This window comes from Brachypodium distachyon, chromosome 3, assembly GCF_000005505.3.
Source record: "Brachypodium distachyon strain Bd21 chromosome 3, Brachypodium_distachyon_v3.0, whole genome shotgun sequence".
Lineage (NCBI taxonomy): Eukaryota > Viridiplantae > Streptophyta > Magnoliopsida > Poales > Poaceae > Brachypodium > Brachypodium distachyon.
The window spans coordinates 6,381,005-6,402,287 of NC_016133.3; the positions used below are offsets into that span (position 1 = coordinate 6,381,005).

General features: G+C 45.7%; 3 protein-coding genes across 4 annotated transcripts; all 3 read right to left on the reverse strand.

Moving 5' to 3' along the window:
• Window positions 1–815: 815 nt before the first annotated feature.
• Window positions 816–2,457, reverse strand: LOC104583473. The gene is made up of 2 exons (XM_014900658.2): window positions 2,283–2,457; window positions 816–2,205 (listed from the first exon to the last, which is right to left on the reverse strand). The coding sequence occupies exons 1-2, from the start codon at window positions 2,314–2,316 to the stop codon at window positions 1,112–1,114; spliced, it is 1,128 nt and encodes a 375-aa protein (XP_014756144.1). The 5' UTR covers window positions 2,317–2,457; the 3' UTR covers window positions 816–1,111.
• A 616-nt stretch (window positions 2,458–3,073) lies between these two features.
• Window positions 3,074–8,421, reverse strand: LOC100842758 (beta-galactosidase 4). Of its 2 annotated transcripts, XM_010235743.3 has the most exons (18): window positions 7,450–8,408; window positions 7,184–7,279; window positions 6,943–7,055; window positions 6,779–6,845; window positions 6,558–6,650; window positions 6,319–6,462; window positions 6,111–6,199; window positions 5,894–5,999; window positions 5,719–5,806; window positions 5,447–5,565; window positions 5,192–5,356; window positions 4,937–5,106; window positions 4,731–4,837; window positions 4,537–4,646; window positions 4,337–4,447; window positions 4,153–4,254; window positions 3,787–3,992; window positions 3,074–3,686 (listed from the first exon to the last, which is right to left on the reverse strand). In XM_010235743.3, the coding sequence occupies exons 1-18, from the start codon at window positions 7,627–7,629 to the stop codon at window positions 3,578–3,580; spliced, it is 2,175 nt and encodes a 724-aa protein (XP_010234045.1). In that variant the 5' UTR covers window positions 7,630–8,408; the 3' UTR covers window positions 3,074–3,577. The 2 variants fall into 2 exon arrangements, with proteins under 2 accessions (XP_010234045.1, XP_024318052.1); XM_024462284.1 differs by having other exon boundaries at window positions 4,537–4,837; window positions 7,450–8,421.
• Window positions 8,422–15,458: 7,037 nt separating this feature from the next.
• Window positions 15,459–19,783, reverse strand: LOC100834211 (putative GPI-anchor transamidase). Its single transcript, XM_003571659.4, has 10 exons — window positions 19,515–19,783; window positions 18,767–18,808; window positions 18,528–18,672; window positions 17,836–18,065; window positions 17,612–17,669; window positions 17,063–17,140; window positions 16,867–16,955; window positions 16,210–16,291; window positions 15,960–16,124; window positions 15,459–15,888 (listed from the first exon to the last, which is right to left on the reverse strand). The coding sequence occupies exons 1-10, from the start codon at window positions 19,691–19,693 to the stop codon at window positions 15,751–15,753; spliced, it is 1,206 nt and encodes a 401-aa protein (XP_003571707.1). The 5' UTR covers window positions 19,694–19,783; the 3' UTR covers window positions 15,459–15,750.
• Between the last annotated feature and the right edge of the window lie 1,500 nt (window positions 19,784–21,283).

Genomic DNA, 21,283 nt, shown 5'->3' on the forward strand with positions numbered 1-21,283 from the left:
GTTACTAATGTGGTACTGATCTAGTTTCTCAACATAGCACTATGTAGTTAACAGATTATCCATGTTACTGTTCAGGACCATGGCATCATTGTAGTTATCAAGATATCCAAGTTATCTTGGTGTTCGAACGTTGATCTAATATAGTTTTTGAAGCGGGTAACTACTTGTGCCAAGGTCTGCTAACTCACGTCTTAGTGCTTGGTAACTTTTGAGCTCGAAAAAAGTTGTCGAAACATACCCAAGTGAGATCTTGTTTTGAAGCCCTCATTGTCACTAACTCAACGGTGAAAACGGATCGTAAATCCTGCATAAGTCAAACTTCTTCAAGTTTGACCAAATTTGTAAAAAAACGTATTAATATGTACAATATGAAATGAGTATATGATGAAAATGAATAGAACCATTTATATTTAGTGACGGAGAGAGTATAAAAAATATATATTGCTATAGTTTGTTATCATTTTTCCGTTAATCGGAGAGGGATTTAAACTGCGATAGTTTTTTTTAATATTGTTTTAAATGGGTGTGGTTTGGTCTCTTCTGTTCTGTTGTTCTTGGTCGATACCGTTCGGTTTGGTGTGGGCCTGGGTTAGGTTTTTTCTACTCACTCCATCACATATTAAGTGACTCAAATTTGTCCAAATATGGATATATCTATGTCTAAAATGCGTATAGATACATGTAATAGAAAGTTACTTAATATGGAACGGAGGGAGTATATGAATCGTAGTTTAGTTTTCAACCTAGCTAATTGTGCGTATACAGGTTGAGTGCTACTGTTCAGTGTTGAAATTTTGTGTTTACATAGATACTCCGAAATGAATGAGTGTGAACTTAAAATTTGCTGTGTCTACAGAACTCACTGTACTAACACAGTACTCCCTGGGCGACACTTTATATGCATCGGAGCTAGTACAATATACTTGTTTTCTCTGGAGTTTCGACCACAATGTAAATTGTAAAATGTTCCAAAAATAACGTGGTGCCAGCAAAAGTAACTTGAATAAGCAATCTAAATCCTCCCCGAATTACTAGGTACTAGTACTCTTCCTCTCCCATCCAATGTCACGAATCACGATCAGTGAAGTAACTAAAGAAATTAAACCATGGACTAATCATAGTGCGGGAATCTGTTCTTGCTCTCCCATCCAATGTCACGATCCATCCTCCTGGCCGAGCTCCTCTGTTTTTCGGTCCGGCAATCCCGTTGCCTGATCTTCTCGGTTGGCAGTTCATCTGCGACGGCGACGCTGGAGTCCTCTTCGCGGAAGAGTGGGTTGCCCTGGACGTGCTTGTCGAAGCCCTTGCCAAGGAACCGCTTCAGGAAATTGAGCTGGACCATCCTCGCCAGCGTCGATGTCCTGAGCACGCCGCGCCCGCTCGACGACGATGGCGGCGGCGCCATCGACTCCTCCGGCTTCGGGCACTCTTCATCACTCAGCACGGCCGCGATTTTCTGGAAGAGAACCTGTTGATCCTCGTTGTCGCCGGCCTCGTATGCCAGTTCGAACACTCTGGTCTCGAGCGCTTCCTGGTCCCCGGGCGAGGCGTGCCGCGTCAGGTTGAGCTCGGCGCACACGGCCAGCACCTCGCCCGCGGCCATTCGGACGGCGGGGTTGCCGGACTCGAGGAGCTCGGCGAGGCCGCCGAACGGGATCATGACCTCTCTGAAGGAGCCCCAGCGGCACGTCCTCAACAAGTCGCCCGCGGTGGTGAGGAGCACCGAGAACGCAGACACGGCGGCGGGCAGGACGACCAGATCAGTGCTTGTGTCTTCTCCGGCGGTGCGCTCGATCACGCCGAGGACGGCCTTCATGGACGGCGCCGCGTCCTCCAGGCGCCGCGCGCCGGCCAAGGTCACGGCCGCGAGACACTCGAGAGCGGCCGCCGCGTCGGAGGACGACGACGACTGCAGCGTCTTCTCGAGGATGGGGAGGGATTTGTCGAGGATGTCCTTGGAGCAGCCGGCGTCGGGGGCGGGGTCGACGGTGAGCGCGAGGAGGCCGATGGCGCGGTAGGCGAGGCGGGCCTTGCGGAGGAGGAGGGAGGCGCAGCAGCGGTCGAAGACGGTGAAGTAGCGGTAGTCGAGCTCGTCGACGGGCACCAAGCCCTCGAGCGCCGCCACGAGGGCCTTCACGCCATCCTCCCGCGCCGCGCGCCGCTTCTCGTGGAGCTTCTCGATGCACTCGCCGACGACATCTGCATCTGCTCGAGGAGAAGGTTCCCATAAATCAATAACCGCCGGTGAGACCGAGAGATCGATGATTGACGGCGGTAAGTACCGTTGTTCCGACGGGACATGCGGACACTCGCCATCAGCACCGCCGGAGAGGATCAGATGGCTGGTCGGCGCGCGAGCGTGGCGGATGGGGAACAGGGAGGAGAAGGACGGCGAGGTATATGTGCGGCGGGAGGCGGAGTGGGAGTAGATCGATCTGGGTCGGCAGCGGAGTCTGAGAAAGCAGGAACGGACGAGGGAGGGAGAAAGAGCCCGTTTCCGTAACGGGCACGCAACACGCCCATACTGAAAGGTAAAAACAAGGCCGGCCCAGAACAGGTGGAAACTGGTTGAGGGGCTCTCTTTGTTTTGACACCTTGAGGGGGGCTCGTTGGTTGGTTTAGACGGCCCGCAGAGGCCCACCAGCCCCACCTTATCCTTATGGTTCCAAAGCCCAAACTTGCAATTTCAGCTCCCGCTTCAGTTTTGGCGCCACATTTCTCTGGATTCCCCCCTCCCGCTCTCCTCTCCTGCGTTGTTTCTGAAACTTTTCCAGCTTTCACGCGCTGACCAGCTGTGTTTCGCACAGACACACAGTAGTAGTAGCGCCTGTCCCATAATAAATGTCATCTGCGTGTCAGATATGGATCGGGGCAGAGAAACAAGCACTGCAGACAAAGCACTGGAGTCACAGGTGCGCCATCTCTTCTCCCCGCATTGCGAAGTTCAATTTCTTGGTACTACTCACAGTTTTGGCCCATGACCTTAAATAGATAGAATTCACTCCCATGCTGACATTCCCAAGACAGCAAGCAACCACTCCTCGCGAAAATGTCTCAAGAATGGGGCCCGGTAAGTAACAACAAGCTATTATTAACCTTCCAAAATCAAACTTTTAGTAGTACTTCATGGATCGGGCAATGTTCGTGCACCATATATTTGACCCAAATGTTGCAAATGCAGTACAAAAAACCTGTCACAAGCAGTAACAGTAAACACCTCATACACTGGAGTACTGTGGTGGTAGCAAAGTGTTATTCCTATTTTTGAGTCACATGAGATTCAAAAGAATTGAATCGGCTGGCTGGCAGATTGATTGCAAGTGCAGGTGCAGCTGCCGTTTCTGCGGCCGCAATCACTGATGGATGGCACCTCAACCAACTATTTCCACTCGCATCCAATAAATACCATCTCCTGCTTTTTACCTGTAGCTGCTGCCTGCGTCTGCGTGTGCACTAGTGTTATCTGTGGAAAGTCCTTGGGCGAGCACCGCGTGACCATGCTACTCCTATCCTATCTCGCATGTCCATCGCAGAATGTGAAATATAGTAAGAGATGAATCAGCAGGGATATCTTTCTTCATTGTGTTCTTGTCGCCAGGGTGACGCCGGCGACGTCGCCGCCGTACTCCTCCAGCACCACCAGCAGGTTGCCACCCGGCTTCAGCCACGACCGCGGCACGTGGTACCTGCAGATTTTCATGTCGTCTTATAACTCTTAAGTAAACAAGTCCTTAGTTATCAGCATGGGATCAGCGTTGTTGTCTGAACTCTGAAGTCTGAACTTACCATCTCTGGGAGAGCTCGCCGCAGCTGGACCGGCACTTGTCCTCGCGGTACGTCCCGGCGTAGCTGCAGCCGCCGCAGCCGCGGGAGGGCGCCTTGTAGGACCAGTACCGGCCGACGTGGTGGCCGTTCACCCACATCTGCCCTTTCCCCATGCTCCCCATGTCCAGCGCCACCGGGTCGCTCCCCGACGGCGCGTTGAACAAGGCCTGATCATGATGATCGTCACAAGAATTCAGTAATGGAAAGAACAGAAATATATTATCAGATGACGATGTAGCTGATTGAACTTGAACTAATTTTTGTCAGGCTCAAATGTGCAATGGAACAGTTTATCCACACTAGTGCATTATCTTATTTAGCACTGACCTTGTGCCAAGTTAGTGGCTGCTTGCTGCCAGGACCGCCCCACTCAACGGCGGAGCTCCCAGAGACAGTGTGGATCCCCAGCGATTCGCCTTTCAGGCCGACCTGTGCGGGCGAGAGTCAGAAGTCGGTATGATTCTGACCGAACTTGAGCTAAGGATCTTAGAGGGCCTGGTGTCAGATGTACCTGATATGTCCATTTCTGATGGCTCAGGTCTCTCTTCCCCTCACTTAGGCCGGAGAGGGTCACCGGTCCGAGGACACCGACGTTCCACCTCTCAAAATGGTCCCCGACATTCTACAGCAATACCATATACCAGTGTTACAAACAGTTTTAAATTCATTGAGATAATTCCAGGGCATAAATTGAGCTGTGATCTGACTTACAGGAAGGCCAACTGCTGAACTCAGAATGGAGATCTTGTTGCTACCTTGCCACATCTTCACATGTCCATCATATGTCAGCTTGGGGTTCTCGAAACCACCATAGACAGAACCTGCAACACAAAGATAATCAAGGAGGGTCCTTGTAATTTGGATCTTGATTTGATCTGAAACGCCATGTAGCAAAGTGCTAGTACCATATGATTTCCCATTGACGAAAACCTGCATCGAGTGCCCAGCGGAGTATACAGTGAGCTGAGGCCACTGGCCATTCTTCGAGAGCTCACCGGGACCAATGTTAACGCTGCAACAAGCGTAAACCAGAGTTTCAAGGAAATTTCGTACGGTTTCGGATATAATTGGTGCATATTAACTGTATCAATTATCAAGGTCAGTCACTCACAATGTGGTGTACCATAGGTAGTCTGACTTGTCCCATGTCATGCTAAGCTGCTCGACCAGACCATCCTTTGTGAATGCGCTGTCATCCAGTGAGTTTGTGTCCTCGCTGTACGACTGCCAAGTGAAACGTACCACCGGGTGCATCTTTGGCAGCAGAGTTGGTTCCTTCACCTACAAAATTGTCACAATTGCTCGTTAGACTATAAGATCCGCTAGCCTAATTCACAGATATATTTATGGTTCAGGGTTCCCTTACTGTTGCAGTGTTGAAAACCACGGTTTTGCAGTCTGGCAGAATGCTGATAGACCAAGCAGGGAGGTCATAGTGTCTTCCATTGAACCTGACTTTCACGGCTGAATTCATGTGGTAGTTTGACAGGAACGCGGCACAAGCTCCATTTTTCGACTTGAAGACATATGCCTGATGGAAATGATTAATGCATGAATATTCAATTGACGTGGCACTTCGAGGATAGATTATTCAAGACATCAAGTTTCTAGCAGCATTAACCTTCTCGTAGTTTCCCAGTGACTGGATTGTAGGATCACCAGAAACAAGGGTAGGCTCAGCCTGCTTGATGGCCTTGTGCAGGTCCCTCAAGTGACCCCATTTCGGCTGCCTAAGCAAACCTGGGGTGTACATGTGAATTTGTCAGATGAACCCAATCTATGCTAATCAAGATGTCAAACGGAAGATATCAAGCCAGGCAGTAAACTTCCAAAAATATGCCTAGGCTCCCGACAAGAATGCAAGTTTGACAAACATGGCAGTGTACTGCATACCAAATTCGTCGATCGGGGCATCATAATCGTAGCTGGTTGCGACGAAGGGACCGCCTGCTGTGCGTCCAAAGTTGGTTCCTCCATGGTACTTCAGCATAACATGTAAATGTGGTCAGAGCAAGTAGAAGCATTCACTGCAACGCCATTGCTGGCATGACCACTATCCCGTACTCACCATGTAATAATTCACGAAGGAGCCACCCTTCTGTATGAACCTTGCCACCGCAAAGGCCATGTCCTCCACCGGACGGTGAGGCACTGCCCCTCCGAACGACGTAAACCTTGAGATTTAGAGTAACAAATTAACAATGCAATTACTCTCGTTTGGAATGACGCATTCGGAATTTTGGATTGGCATGAATAGAGGAACCAGTAAGATCAAGGAAACTTACCACCCGGTCCAGGCCTCGGTCCACATGGCTGGCTTGTTCTTCTTATTTGGGGTGAAGTAATCGCAGTAAAAGCCATTGCAAGTGTTAATCTGACATGAATGGAAACTACAAGGTTAGAACTATTCTGAGCAGTGATCTGCATATACAATTACCAACTACGGAGTACTATAGTAATTTCCAAGAGAGGTGTTAAGTACTATAAATGTACCACGGGGTCAGGGGCATCTTCTTGTTTGCACATCACCCACGGCACACCGGTGTTGGTGGCCACAGCCATCTTAGCAGCCCAATTCGCGTAAGGCTTGGCGCCGACGCCCCCAGCGGATTCCATTGGCCCGAACTCATTCTCCACCTGTGCAAATCAGCAAGAGCCTCCCAATTCAGGTCCCACTCTTAATCTGTACTGCAAATGTCAATTCTCCGCGTACCAAGAATCCTCTCCCTCACCTGAGACATGATGATCGGACCACCCTGCCATTCAAACAGCCTCTCGGATTTCATCATCGACACGATCTTCTCGACAAACCTCTGCATCTCCGCCTACAATGCCACAGAGCACCACCAAATCAGGCACAGATGATATTCTTTTTAAATGAAAGCACACACAGTTTGTGAACAATGGAAGAGATCAGCAGTGTTCTTTTGGTGTGAGACTTGAGAGGCACCACCTTGAAGGGGCCATTGTCTGTCCTGAAGCTGATGCCGGGCACATACTTGAGCCAAACAGGAAAGCCACTGCAGCAACAACAAACGTACTAAATAAATAAATTTGCAATCATGCTAGAAAACTAAAATGCCCAAATATCGAAGGATTTAGATTATGGTTTAGTACCCAAAGTTCCACTCGGCGCAGACGTAGGGGCCGATGCGGAGGTGGACGTAGAGGCCGGCCTGCTTCACCAGCTTCACGAACCGGATCAGGTCGTAGCGGTCACTGAAGTAGTACTGCAGCAGTTAATTAGTACAATCAGTAACCAAGGGAAAGCTCGTACCCGGCGGCAGCAAATGCAAGGCAGGTTGGTATGATGATTTGATTGCCGCAAAGGCGAGATAGGGGCTAGTAGAGCGTGTACCTGGCCCTTGACCGGCTCGTGGCCGTTCCAGAAGACGTAGGTCTGGACGACGTCGAGGCCGCCGTCCTTGGCCTTCTGGATCAGCCCCGGCCACATCTGCACGGCGGGCGGAGCGCACACAAGGATCAGAGCTGGTTGGTCGGTACTAGCAACAGCAAGCGGCATTTGGGCGCGGGGAAGCGAGAGGGATGTGAGCCCGCCATGGATTTTGGATGTCCATGGGGGGATGGAGGCCAAGGCCAGTGCGCGTTGCGCGCAGGGCGTACCTCGGGCGTGCTTCGCGGGTAGTGGATGGAGCCGGAGATGAGGATGCGGCGGCGGCCGTTGATGACGAGGGAGCGGTGGTCGTAGGAGACGGCGGCATTGGCGACGGCGAAGCAGAGCGCCGCGAGGACGGCCAGCAGCAGCAGCAGGCCGCGGCCGCCGGCAACACGGGGCGGCGCCATATATTGGCCTTCCCTTCACACGACCTCCCTCTCCGGACTCCAATGCAAGAATCCCTCTTTCTTTGCGTGCCGCGCTTTCTTGGTCGGGCTGCTTGATACTGCTAGCCTCGGTTGGGGTGAGCCGTGAGCGAGCGACGGAGGGCAGTGAACTGCGATTCTTGGAGCGGAGCGGCGCAGTAGCAGCGGCAGCGGCAATGGGAAGAGCGTGTGATGAGGGGGAAAGGGGTGTTTTAACCGAGGTTGGCAAGCAAATGGGGAACTGGCAATGGCGCCGGGAACGGTACAAATGAAACCTCCTCTCTCTCTCGCTCGCTCTCCTTTGCGGAGGGAGGCGTTGCTTCTTCTTTTTTAACTGTTCCTTTGCTTTGATGGTTTGCTTTGCCGCCGCGGCCTTTTGGAAGGTTGCTAGTGCTACCGTGTTGTGCGTGTTCGTGTAAAGCCAGGCGGAGGGAGAGGACGCGGTGGAGGTGTTGCACGTGAGTGGAGTGGAGTGAAGTTGGTGGGGACTGGAGTGCGCTGGACAGAGTTGTGAAGCAGAGGAGGGGCACGGACGGACGGCGCCCTGCGCACGAGGTTTCTGTGGAAATGGAAGCTGAAGGACGACGGCGAAAAGGTAGGCCGTTGCATAAAGAAAAAAAAAACAGTGATAACAATAAAATAAGACAATGTCTACCCCTCAGACGACCGATCGCACAAGAGCACACTTCACAACACAACCAACGCCGCTGAGAAAGGAGAAACGAAAAATGCAACAAAAATAATAAAAATAAAATTTTAAAAATTACAGATAAAATTTTATGTGGGATTCTAAAAATTGCGGTTGAAACATTATGCGCGATTCTAAAAACTGCAGGTGAAATATTATGCGCGATTCTAAAAATTGCCGGTGAAACTTTGTGGGCGATTCTAAAAATTGCCGGCGAAACTTTATGCGCGATTCTAAAAATTGCAGGTGAAACTTTATGCCCGATTCAAAATATTGCAGGTGAAATTTTATAGGCGATTCTAAAAAATTGCATGTGCAGGTAAAATTTATGCATGATTCTAAAAAATGCGGGTGAAACTTTATGCGCGATTCTAAAAATTGCATGCGAAACTTTATGCGCCAGTCTAAAAATTGCACGTGAACTTTATGCGCGATTGTAAATATTGCATGTGAAACTTTATATGCGATTCTAAATATTGCAGGTGAAATTTTATGGGTGATTTTAAAAAATTGCAGGTGCATGTAAAAATTTATGAACGATTCTAAAAATTGCCTATGAAACTTTATGCACGATTCTAAAAATAACAGGAAAAACTTTATGCGCGATTTTAAAAATTGCAGGCGAAACTCTTTGATTTCTTTTTTTAAAGGATAACCCCACAATGCATTAAAAGCTTGAAAGTACAAGAATAGCCCCCAAAGGAGTACATATAAGGACCACGCGCAAGGTACTAAAAACAAATACAAGGCTGCAACGAAGACAACGCGTCCAAAGCTCAGGCAGAAGAAGGACACGCATCTCATGACTCAGCACAGATAGCTTCATGGCAGAGGCATCCACCGCCTAAGCACGCTGAAGCCGGCGATTGCCTTGCCGCACTACCTCCAGGATCGCTCGCATTTGAGCAGGAGGAAGGATCACATCGCCAACGCCAAAAGATTTGAAGAAGCTCATGCACTGGCGAAACAAAGAACTGATAAGCACCGTGAATCTCCATTGCAAGACCGCCGTACGCCCATGGAAGCCAGAAACAGAAACTTGGTCTCCATGTCGGGAGGTTATGTGGTTCCATAGGAGGCGTACCTTGCGATTGAAGACAACTATGCCAGCAAGAAGAACAGGAACTCTGGCGCCATGAAACTGAGGAAGCCCTTGCACCGGCTTAGAACTCGGCCCTTAGTTGGCCAAATAAGTAATAAGCGAGAACTAATAATACTAGTGAGGTGTATATGGTTGGAATCCCCGGCACTGGTATCAACTGTGGCTAAACTCTTGTGTGGTTTTTTATTGGGTACCTGCGAGGGAGAAGAAGACTGGGAGGATGGGGTAGCGCAGGACGAGTACGGACTCGCTGCCATGGGCAAGGAAACGAAGGATCTAGATCCCCTGCGAACACAGCTTTCTTCTTTGCCTTGGAACCGAGAGGTCACATCAAGAAGAACGCAGTGAAGCGGAAGATCCAGATCCGAAGGGACACCTTTATTAGAGCAAGGCCTAACCAGGGGGCTCCGTCGCCGTCGGCGCCAATAGCAACAACGAGGACAAGAGTGATGGCCAAGGCGACCCACCGGCGATATCCCAGATCAGGCGGCCAGCTCCTACTACGGCAAACAATCATAAACGCCTCTAAGCAACAACTATGGGGAGGAATATATAACATGGAGCGAGCCCCCATCCCCCTCTTCTCCAGCCAGCTAGACGAAGAGCAGGAGGAAGTTTCGGGAGAGAAGAAGAGGCGCCTCCTACCGCGTTCCCAGATATCAGTACGTGGAGTATGGAAATCTTTGTTTCAAATTGGGCCTAGACTTTTGAACACGATAGAGAAACACAATATGATCCACGCAAAATTTATTACTAGAACGCATCAATGCAATGCCGGTGGCAATTGAAGGGAAACCTGACACGGGTCTCAGGGATGCGTTTTCAGAAACGGGTGCCTGTTGTTACATTTCCCTAGATGTGTGCTCCTAGATTCCCCTGAAAAATGTGTGCGTGCTGGACACAGATGGCAAATTCTGCAAGTGCCACTGGTACGGACGAGAAAGAACGGCGATCATGCCAGGTCATTTTATTTCTCGGCTCGTATATTCCTCAAGAGTTTTTCATGAGTCATTTGAACTCCATGTCTCATATTAACTTACTTAACTTTGTCTAAATATGGACGTATCTAGATACTAAAATACGTCTAGATAAATGTAATATTTCGGCATTTAATATGAGACGGAAGGAATACATCATTTGAAAAAAAAATGCCTCAAATATTTTGGGTAGATCATTTTTTTCCCTTTTCATATAGTTAGAGGCGCAAACGGGTATTCTGAAGTACTCTGTGACTCTACTTAATTAGTCAACATGAAGATCATGCATGTGTGTGGCCAGTATGAGTACGTAGGTTCCTCGTACCCCAGACCAGACCATGACACTGTCGTTAGCAACGTCTCAGATAGTAGTTAGTACTAGGCGACAAGAAGGCGTATATATACGGAGTATATGCTTGCACACACCATCAGTACAACGTACGCACGTCACGTGCACGCATCCGTGAGTAGTAATGTCGTCGTCTACTAATTAAGCATATCCCTGAAGCAAAGCAGAGGATCAACGGACGTTCTGCTGCTAAGCTGCTTGTGTTTCTCAACACAAGAGACAATAAAGATCTCCCCTTCACACAAAATGTGCAGACGCATAATGGACGGTCGGCAGTGCACGTCTCCGTAGGCCATCAAAACCTTGCACGCTTATCCATTCCCTCCTGCTAAACAAAACGGGTTCCGTCACACAACTTCAGTGATATTTATGTACTATCACTCTACGTAAAGCTTGCCCTGTTCTATCCACCTTCATTTTGACCAATAACCAAAAATATATTTTTTCCGTCTCAAAATAAATGATGCAAATTTGTATTAAAATTAAAAATCCATAATGTAAGTCATTTATTTTAGTACGGACGGAGCATGTGAACGAGATTATCAGATGATGGAGGGAGGACGGAAGGAAAGATGTCGATGAAAACAAAAAGGATCGATCAAGCACACTTTGGCATATGTTCCATCAGAAAAGGGGAATTAGAGCAGACACTGCAGATCGAGGGAAGATCTGACAAGATCGACTTACAAGGCATCCTTCTCGGTTTCTCGCCACAGTATTCTCTCATGTGCATTTTGTTTTGTGTGGGAGAGACGGACAAATTAAAGGGCCAGCGCAGCAGGGATGTACGTACTCATGCGTGATGAAGGTGTCTGCCTGTACGCTGTACGCTGTACACGCGTCGTACTTGCCGGGTCATGCTTGGGGTGGCTTCTACTCTACTCTACTCTACTCTACGCATGGATCTAAGATCTTGTTTGTACAAGAAAGAAAGAAAACTGAAGGTCCGTGATTAACTTTTTCTCTAGATCACACGAAAACAGAAACAAATCTAAGGAAGCAAAACAGGCGCCATGCAAGGGAGTGCTTCAAGTACAAGCTGGCTATGCATGGACCACATAAAAGAAGAAAGGCCATACGAATGATATGACCATGAACCGTTGGTATTTCGTTGAGAAAAACAGCCCTAAAAGGAAATTCTGAGCTTTTTCTACATCATGGCAGACAAGAATAATGCTTCCTTTGACAGAAAGAAACAAAAAAACACTTCGTGAGTACTGAAAATAGTGACTAGTGCGAAGGTAGAAACAAAAGTCATTGGGTTCAGTCCCCTTATTTATGGTGTAATAAATTAGTGAAGGATTTAACAATTCCATTGGGTTCATTTGAACCCAATGATTATATACCAGATCCGCCACTGCTAGTCATAATTCCATCCCTCACACCTGCATACTTAACCCTACACTTCCGACGCATTTCAACCAAACACAGGCCGTTGGCCATACTTGTAGATATCACATTTTAGTAGTAGCTTGAGTGACTGATAAGAATGGCCGTTGTTCTTTAACCTCGAATTGGGAACAGCCCCCTTCCTAGTTCCTACACTCCTAATCTCCTATAGTTGTTTTGTAACATGGATAACAATGCAACAGGAAAGTCAGTGAACCTAACAAAAGCACTATACCAACCCTCCGTCTCGTCATACTTAACCATTTATTGAGACCCGAAGATAGTACTAGCGTTTTTCCAGATCATATCCTTGTTCTATGTTAACGTCTCTGGTGCACCCTTTTGGTCTGGCACAGTTGCACTGGAACAATATTACCATAAAAAATGGACGTTTGGTGTTCTTCTTGCGTGGATCCTCACAAGTCACAACTCACAACCCAACAAAACCTAGCGTGCGCGTTGGACTCACAAAACCATGTAATTATAAACTTCGGATAGCAGAGGATCTCATATTCAACAGCATACATCGTACTACAGAACGTGGGTGCCAATAGAGAAGATGCAAAGGGACAGTCAAGGCTAATCATAACGAGCTCACCCTATCGCTAACCCACTAAACAACCTTGTAGGAGGAGACGCGTGATCCTTCTCTTTGCAGGATATTTCAAAGAATCAGAGGAAGAACCGAGCAGCGGCGTTGAGCTAATCAGTTCATAGGTCTGAGCTACGAAAAGCATGCTACGACACTGCATAATTGTGGCCCAGGCCTCTCACATGCCCCTTTTGCCTAACTCTAGTTATCAATAGGCTTAGCTGATACTAGGTTCTCCCGATCCCCTAGCAACAGAATTCAACCCCTAACATGCCTCTCATTCTTTCCCAGAAAGCGCCCATGATAATATGCAAAGGATAACAGAAAACATATGAGAAGTGGTGAGGGAAGAGTATGTCTAGGTGTTGGCTCTAAGGTAATAATCTCACATGCAGATGTACTCATGCATCTTGCAAGCAACTTGCCTTCACACTATATCCTCATCTTTAGGCAAATTTTGTAGCCAGGAAACATTGTGCAATTCCAGAAATCCTCATCTTTGACAAGGCAACCTCCTGCCTCACCGGCAGAAGCCGAAATAGTAATATGAGCCACAAGCTCTTGGCATTTCCAGCACCCAGCTTCCAGACTAGGATACTGATCATCATGTGTAGATGTCAACATATTCCTCGAAACACCTAGCATGCCAATACCAAGGATACAGTTCGGGGTTGGCATAACAGACAGTTGGAGGCATGTTGTCACTCAGATGACGTCCTATGCGCAACACCATAATGCAAACAGTTCAAGCTTCAGCTTCTTCCAAAGGGGGCTGGCGCAGACTATCACATATAGCCAACAAGCCAGCATCCGAGTCCACAAAATGTCAGCTAGTTCATCCACTATTTTCCATGTACGATCTTTCAGTTTTGGCATTTAATTTTGCCCACACCCTCATTCATCTGCATGTGACACACCGCCAACTGAGTCAGTAGAAACAACAAATTCAGCTCTGGAAAGGGCAACATAATTAACTGCTGTTTGCTGAACAATGGGCATACAGCAAAGAAGATAACACATAAAGAGGCGCCCAGATATTGATGGTTGAGGTAAAGTGTAGATCTCTGGGACCATACCTTAATGGAGAACACCGAGACAGCAAAAACGCTTTTACTATGCTTTTCTATCATAAAACTCCGGCAATAATTTGCACCCCACTGAACTGATCTATATAAAGTACTCCCTCCGTTCCTAAATACTTGTCGTGGTTTTAGTGCAAAGTACAAGTATTCAGGAACAGAGGGAGTATAATGCAACAACACATCCAAAACGGCGTGCCTAAACCATCCACCATATTGTTATTGTACAGTATACGTACCCAAGCTGTCCTGAACTCAGGTCACTCTGGAATCAGAATAGATCAAGATAACAGATCTTGTAAGTGCAATCAGCACACTCATCTGTCCGTTGCTTCAATACTTCTGTAGGTGTGTGTAATATTGATATCCAAGATGGGCACTTCCGGTACTGCCACAATGGATCACCATCCCAACTTTATGGCAGAACTAGATGGAAACAAACTTTTTGTCACCATGTGAAGTAGCTCATCATACATAGGCACGACCTGTCAGTGATATTTAAGAGTTTTGCCTTCTCTTGATCCCACTCTTGCAGAGGAAGAGGATACAGCCACCAACGCTGCAAAGTCAGCTTGCTGACAAGCACTACAAATTTCCAAATCACATCACACGAACTAGCATAATCTCCATAAGGTTTAGTGGTTTACAAATCAGTGTATAACCACTATTTTCTGTTAGATATAGAGTTTCACAGCATATAAATCGTAAAGCCATAAGGTATAGCAATCGTTATGGCATGCCCGTTCAAAAAACAAAGAGACATCGTTCTGTAGAAGTGTTGATGCCATAACGAAGGGACAATATACAGATCCAGCATCTAAGATGATCAACAAAATGTAATGTCTGAAAACTCAAAGGACAAATGGTAGTCTTGTGCTTAACTGCTTATACTAGTAAGAATAATTAATAAGTGTAAAACTTATCTCTACATTAGCCAACTAATGAATATAGATGCCACTGAGCAACATGCTGAAGTGCAATGTTCCCCTAAATGAAACAGAATATATGCTCGTTTTATTTGCCATAGCAGTATTTCCACAGTTCTATAGTTCCATGGGCTGAGCTTGCATATAGTTCTATGAGGCTCAGGACCAGCATCTTAGCTTGGTGCACGAGCGTACAAAACACGCCTTTCTGTTACCTCACATATTAACATGCACAAAAAGACCAACATATTCCGACAAAAACCTTCATATGGAAACAAATGTTTGGTTTTAAGCAACCTTTTACAGCACAGCACATACACGTAAGATCATTATAGGATGCAATGAACTGCATGGGAGATGAATGGAGAGTAAATATTGTACTGATTTAGTCCTAATAAAACATAAACCACCAAGTGTTAAATATTTAAGATTGGAAGAAGAACGTGAAAGTGTATTATACTCCCTCAGTCCCGAATTAACTGACGTGGATCTGTATAAGAAACATCCAGAAATTTGAAAGTTTTGAGCTTTGACTAATGTTTTTTTTTAATCCTAGATATAGATAGGGTAGGTAGGGAGATCAATTAACAATCAGACTTACGATACATGTGATGCAGCAGCTGCAACAGAAATGCATAAAAATGTCCCACCACAAAAGCATGTTAACTAACGAGCTACATTGCCAAAAAAAGAACGTACCTTTGAAAAATATACAATAATTATGTTCTAAATTGAAAAGACAATAATGAAATAAAATGTCCCACCGCAAAAGCATGTTAAATAGCAAGGCACATTGCCAAAAAAAAATAGAACATACCATATGAACACTATACAAGAATTATGTTCTAAACTGAAAGGATACTACTAATGAAGTAAAAGAGAAATATACAAAATTTTGACTACCGAAATATCTCACTTCCTCTTTTTTCTCTTTTTCTTTTTCATTGTTTGCTTCAATTTTATCTGGAAGATGATAGTCTGTTAACAGCACAATTCAAAGTCTACATTGACAACCAGGTTGAAATTGCCAACAATATGCCCATCGTCCCCAGACCATACATCACAACAATTTCAGTTTTTTTGCCTTCCAGCTGTTCCTGCAGAATCTCTGTCCATCCATGGGACCTTAATTGTGCCTCCTAAATGTTGCAATTTTCGAAGTGTTAGTTTCTCAAATAAATATAAATCTCATAAACTTATTCAAACTCACTTTCATCTCTTCCATATTCGATCTTCTTGAGCTAGCTTCATTCTGTAACATGCCATGGTTGATAGACAATGGTGTTTCTGTGTCATGTGCAGCTAAGAAGCCTGTGTACGCGGAATCAGTGTGAATAGTCTTCATGACTGATCCAAAGAAATTTGTCACAGGGACCTGGTCAAAGACAGAATAGAAATTAAGAAGCTTAGACATACACAACAGAATGATGGAGTAGAAACAGATCTCATCTCGCAATTACCTCGTTTAAGGCACGCTCATAAAGATCCATCCGATAATATGCAGTAGACAGCAGCATGGAAGGGTTGTATGAGGTGAAAAGACTGTAAGGTAAAAGCGAAGGTTATAACACTAAATGCTAATCTGCAAATACAAGATGAACACTGAATGTTACTTAAGCTACCCAGCTACATCGTAGAAATATAGGATTGTATTTATTGCATGTAGTTTAGAATACACAAACAACTGCTCTTACTTTCTTAAGGGATCACAAAAAACAGTTAACATGGATCATGGGATTAAATCCACTGCAGTTCGATATAAGCCTACCAGTTGCGAGCCAGGAATTTAAAATACTTTATAGAGTTCCAAAAAAGCACAATGATACAGAAAGAACCCAAATGATGTAGAACTTCTATTGAATGCATTGCATGAAAACGTCAGATGGAAGGACATCATTATATCAAATACAGAACAGAGAAGCAAGTTCTATCATGTAACTGCACATCCCAGTAAGACCTCGACTGGCTAAACACAAAGTCAATACCAAACCCCCCAAAAAAGTGAATAATGATTTATTATATAGAACATTGGCCTGAATTATACTTGGCACGTAGACAATTGATGAACTTCCAACTATAATGCAAAATATGAGAAAAGAAGGTAAAATCTAATTTACCTGTTCAATGATGCATTGCTATACATGTTCAGCTTCTCAAAGAACGCAAGTGTATAGAAAGTAAATCTATCCACGACAGAGACACCAATCTGCCACCAGAAATATATCCGATTAACAGCTTCATGACAAGTGACAACAAGGCATAATAAGTTTGCAAACTATCTAAAACAATTGTGAACAGAGCGCAGGTTCTCACGTCCGAGTCAAGGTGATGAGAGTAAGAATTTTCACCCTTCATGCTGCTACCAATTGCCAAAACACCAGGTGAGTGAAGCTGCAGATGCAAAATATTTCAGGTACAGGCGTACAGCTTTGAGTTCTCAGATATAGAACACATCAAATCTGCTGCAGCAATGTAAATTTTATAATGATGTGGAATATTATTAAAAAATAATGTTCAAAACACAATAAGTGCTTATCCAAATGCTTAGCACAACAGCAGTGCACAGTCTTTGGCCTTCCTATATGTCAAATTGCTATTTAGTATACAAAATAATTTACAAATACAGCCGATGTTAAGTAACCAAATAAAATCATATGAATAATATTTGGAAAGTCAAATCTGCAACAAGTTGCATCCATACACCATTTTCAAAATGCAAGCCTTCCAAAAAAACTGTGGGGAATTATTATAGATGTATAACATGTGTCATTGCAAGAATAAAAAGGCCATTTGTGAACTGTACAAAAAACATTGATCAGTTAAAATATAGCAAATTGTAGCAACTAGAATAGTGGAACAAACCTGTGAAAAGAGAGTAGCAGCTTGACATGTATCTACCATTATCAACAACTCTTTAAATCTGCAAGAGAAAATGTTAGAGTAATGAACCCTGAAATGAAGGGTGCAAGCCATCATCCCAATGTTGATAATTAAATAACCCCTTGATTTCATTTTTGAGCTTCTCTGCATAAAAAATGGAGGATGAGGAGAGATAATTTAAGGCAAGAGCTATCAAGAAACATCACCTATGCTTCTCCTTCATTTGCTTTACTGCATCTGCTAAATCATGGCTCTGAAGTTCTTCATTATCTTGGAACTTCAAAAATTCATCCCCACCATGTCCAGTCATGTACAGAAGAATATGGCTTCCTTCATCACTTAAAAGACGCTTTGATCGTGGTACCGCACTCTCATGTCTACCTGTCAAAACTCTTAAAAAGTTTTCAACGGTCACCTCATAACCTCGATAATCAACCTGTTAGAAAACCAAAAGAGCAGCATCAGGGTACTAAGATCAGTTATTATGTTGCAAAGATAATAAATATAAGATTACTTATCACTGATGTGCACTGTACTTGGCGAGCTTTTAGTGTAGTAAACTCTCAACTGTCACACTCACTAAATCACCAAATGACCAAATTGCACTGCTTAGAGATCTTAAGTATCCCTCACTTCTCAATACCTATCTATTTTCTCAGGAGGCATCGCTTCATAATATTTGTCAACTGGGAAATTAACATTGTGTAATATTTGAATAATGTCCCTCTACTTTAATGCTGTAAAACCGGTTGAGCAGTCATAGTCGTCATAGGTGCACCAATGTAGTATTTCATAGATTTGGTGCCTCCTTTGTATGTGCACACGATGGACATGGAAAAATATTCCAAAATGGAGGGAACAGGAAACTACGACAATATGATTGAGCTACGGTATCCACCTCGACATTGTCACCATAAAGGTTAAGCTGGTGGTTCTCATTGTTGAACACTTGGGCGGGATAATTATTCCTAGGATTACAAGCCATATCATCTGCCAACATAAGTATTATCCGTTCGTCAGGTATTCCTAATCTCTTAACAGTCCTGGAAAAAGAAAACGTTATATTAGCTAGTAAACAATAAGCTCTATAAAGAATACGAATTGAAAATTGCACATGATATTAGCAACACATGTTACCTGTACAAAGACAGAGTATTGGCCATATGTCGATAATTAAACCTGCAGAACATTAGCAATAATGTCAGAATCAAACGATCAAAGGGATAAGCAGGAGAACCCAATGTCTACCAGATAATATACGATTATCAGTCAGTAACATGCTATTGATAGTTGGAGAAGCAATCTTGCGCCTCAAACCGAACGCTCTTTCAAAACGAGCCTTCGTTAACACGACTTAACGAATGTGCATCCGTTCACACACAAACATTTGTTTGAAGACACTTGTTCTTGCTGTACTTGCATTCTATGGTTAAGCCATCAGTGTTAGAGAAAATGGATGGGTGCTAATCAATTTACACTCACTCAGATCTCAAGCCATACCGGAAAAATTAAAACACGTTGCAATCAGAAGAGGAAAAGCACAAATAGGACACCAGCCACTGAGACAAAATCAAATCGCTCTATAAACTGATATACTAGTTAGCAAACAGGAATCAGTAAACCATAAACTCGTAAATACACAGACAAGTTAATAGGCCCTTGTATGAACCGCGCGAACTAGTTAGCACTTGCAGCAAAACCCTAGCTTCTCTAAACACCCAACTACTACATCATTTGGCACGGTGAACCTGAACGCACTAAATTGTAGTCAGTCGCATTGTTCCACAGCAAATAGATGCCCAGCGAATGCTAACGATGAGTCGACTAGGCGAGCAGCGAACAGAGAGCTGAGTTCATGGCGCTGAAAGGACAAGGGAGGGCTCACCAGAAGCGGGAGGTGCATACGAGCACGGCCCAGTTGTTGTTGTGCATCGCGGCGGGAGAAGCCGCAGTAGGCGCAGCGGCGGAGGAGGAGAAGGCGAGGAGCACGAGCAGCGAGAGCGTCTGGAGGAGGAAGGGGAGCGCGGGCAGCGAGGGCCCGCGGTGCCGTCGGCCGAACGCCATGCTCGCCGCCGGAGCAAGCGCGGGATCAGGGAGACGCCGGTTGGGAATCTGGAGAGAGAGGAGAGGGGGGCCTCGTCGCAGGGATGGACCCACCGGCGCACGCAACGCTCCTCGACTGGACGGAACGGAAGAGCGTGCGGGCCTCGGAAGGGAGTCGAAGTGGGCCGGTAAGCTGGGCTATGAGGAAAAGGGAAGTCATGTGGGCCGATTGTGACCTACTCCATTGTTCTTGATCTACCATCTACGGAGTATGCTTGTCTCAAAAAAAAGAAAAACACCCTACGGAGTATGCTCCAGGATTTACTGATAACTGGCTTCCTCAAGATTATTTAAGTCAATGCTCGCTCCATGCAACCACCTGTGCTAGTGTCTGAACTCATCGATAGCATTTCCTGTACCTGGAAAGTTGATATGCTTGAAGAGCACTTCTATGCTACGGATCGTGATATTCTTCGCAATATTCCTTTGAGCACCATGCAACAGGAGGATCACTGGGCGTGGAACTTTGAGAAGTCGGGTTCCTTCTCTGTGAGATCTGCTTACCGTATGATTGTTGAGATGAAGAAAAGAAGAGAGGACTGGTTGGATAGGCGTCCTGCAAGTTCTGACGTTGAGAAAACCAGCAAGCAACGGTCCTCCCTCTGGAAAGCAAAAGTCCCCTCGAAGGTGAAGGTTTTCGTCTGGCGCCTGGCTAGGAACTCCATCCCTACAGGTGAGGTCAGACTCCAGAGACACATATACACTGCCCTATGGCTCGCTGTGTGTGGGCAATGATTGATGAGGAGGCCATGGAACATGTCACTACAAGTGTGTCTGCTAATGCAAGAACTTGGTTGGCCACGCTCTTTGAGACATGCAAGCATGAAGATCTGACGAAGATTCTCGTTACGCTGTGGGCAATCTGGTGGGCACGTCGGCGAGCTATTCATGATCAGGAATTCCAAAGTCCACTCTCTACCGTCGGTTTTATCCGGCGCTTCCTTGATGATATCCAGATCCCGTTCGTTAAGTCACAGGGGACTGTCACCCAAGCTGGACGGCCTACAGAGTCGCCTAGGTGGATTCCTCCTGCCTCAGGGCTAGTAAAGATCAACGTTGATGCTGCCCTATCCCGGTCTGGTTACTCGGGAGCTGTGGCAGCTGTCTGTCGCGACGAGATAGGGGCCTACTTGGGGTCACGATCGAAGGCCTTTCATCACCAGAAATCCTTGAAGCTATTGCTTGTTGTGAAGCCCTGGCTCTAGCTCGCGATCTTAACGAGCAAAGGGTGCAGGTTGCTTCAGATTGTTCAAATGTGGTGAAGAATCACAAGGAGGGAAATCTCTGTGAATACAGCTCGATTTCACGGGAGTTCAACAAGCGAAAGGAGAGCTTCGATGTTATGCTCTTTGGCCACGAGAAGAGAGAGTCTATGCTCAATAGATGATAGATTGATAGCCCGTATAAAGCCCACTTAAGCAAACAGGCCCATGCTCCTGCGTTGAGAACCAAAAGTTGTTCCCGACTCGACAAACTGATCGGTCAGGGCTCCATTCATCGTCCGGCCATTATACTAAGCTACACTCCATCCTTGTCGACCTACTGGTCCAT

Excerpts from the sequence above, each read along its gene's own strand:
- LOC104583473 (XM_014900658.2), bottom strand. The coding sequence starts at position 2,316 with ATGGCGAGTGTCCGCATGTCCCGTCGGAACAACG. Across the intron at positions 2,206-2,282 it reads CATGTCCCGTCGGAACAACG|ATGCAGATGTCGTCGGCGAG; the intron begins GTACTTACCGCC and ends CTCCTCGAGCAG.
- LOC100842758 (XM_024462284.1), bottom strand. The coding sequence starts at position 7,629 with ATGGCGCCGCCCCGTGTTGCCGGCGGCCGCGGCCTGCTGCTGCTGCTG. Across the intron at positions 6,651-6,778 it reads CAGACAATGGCCCCTTCAAG|GCGGAGATGCAGAGGTTTGT; the intron begins GTGGTGCCTCTC and ends GTGGCATTGTAG. Across the intron at positions 6,200-6,318 it reads AAGATGCCCCTGACCCCGTG|ATTAACACTTGCAATGGCTT; the intron begins GTACATTTATAG and ends CATTCATGTCAG.
- LOC100834211 (XM_003571659.4), bottom strand. The coding sequence starts at position 19,693 with ATGGCGTTCGGCCGACGGCACCGCGGGCCCTCGCTGCCCGCGCTCCCC. Across the intron at positions 17,141-17,611 it reads CTGCTACTCTCTTTTCACAG|CTTCACTCACCTGGTGTTTT; the intron begins GTTTGTTCCACT and ends TTGCATCTGCAG. Across the intron at positions 15,889-15,959 it reads CGAATATGGAAGAGATGAAA|GAGGCACAATTAAGGTCCCA; the intron begins GTGAGTTTGAAT and ends TGCAACATTTAG.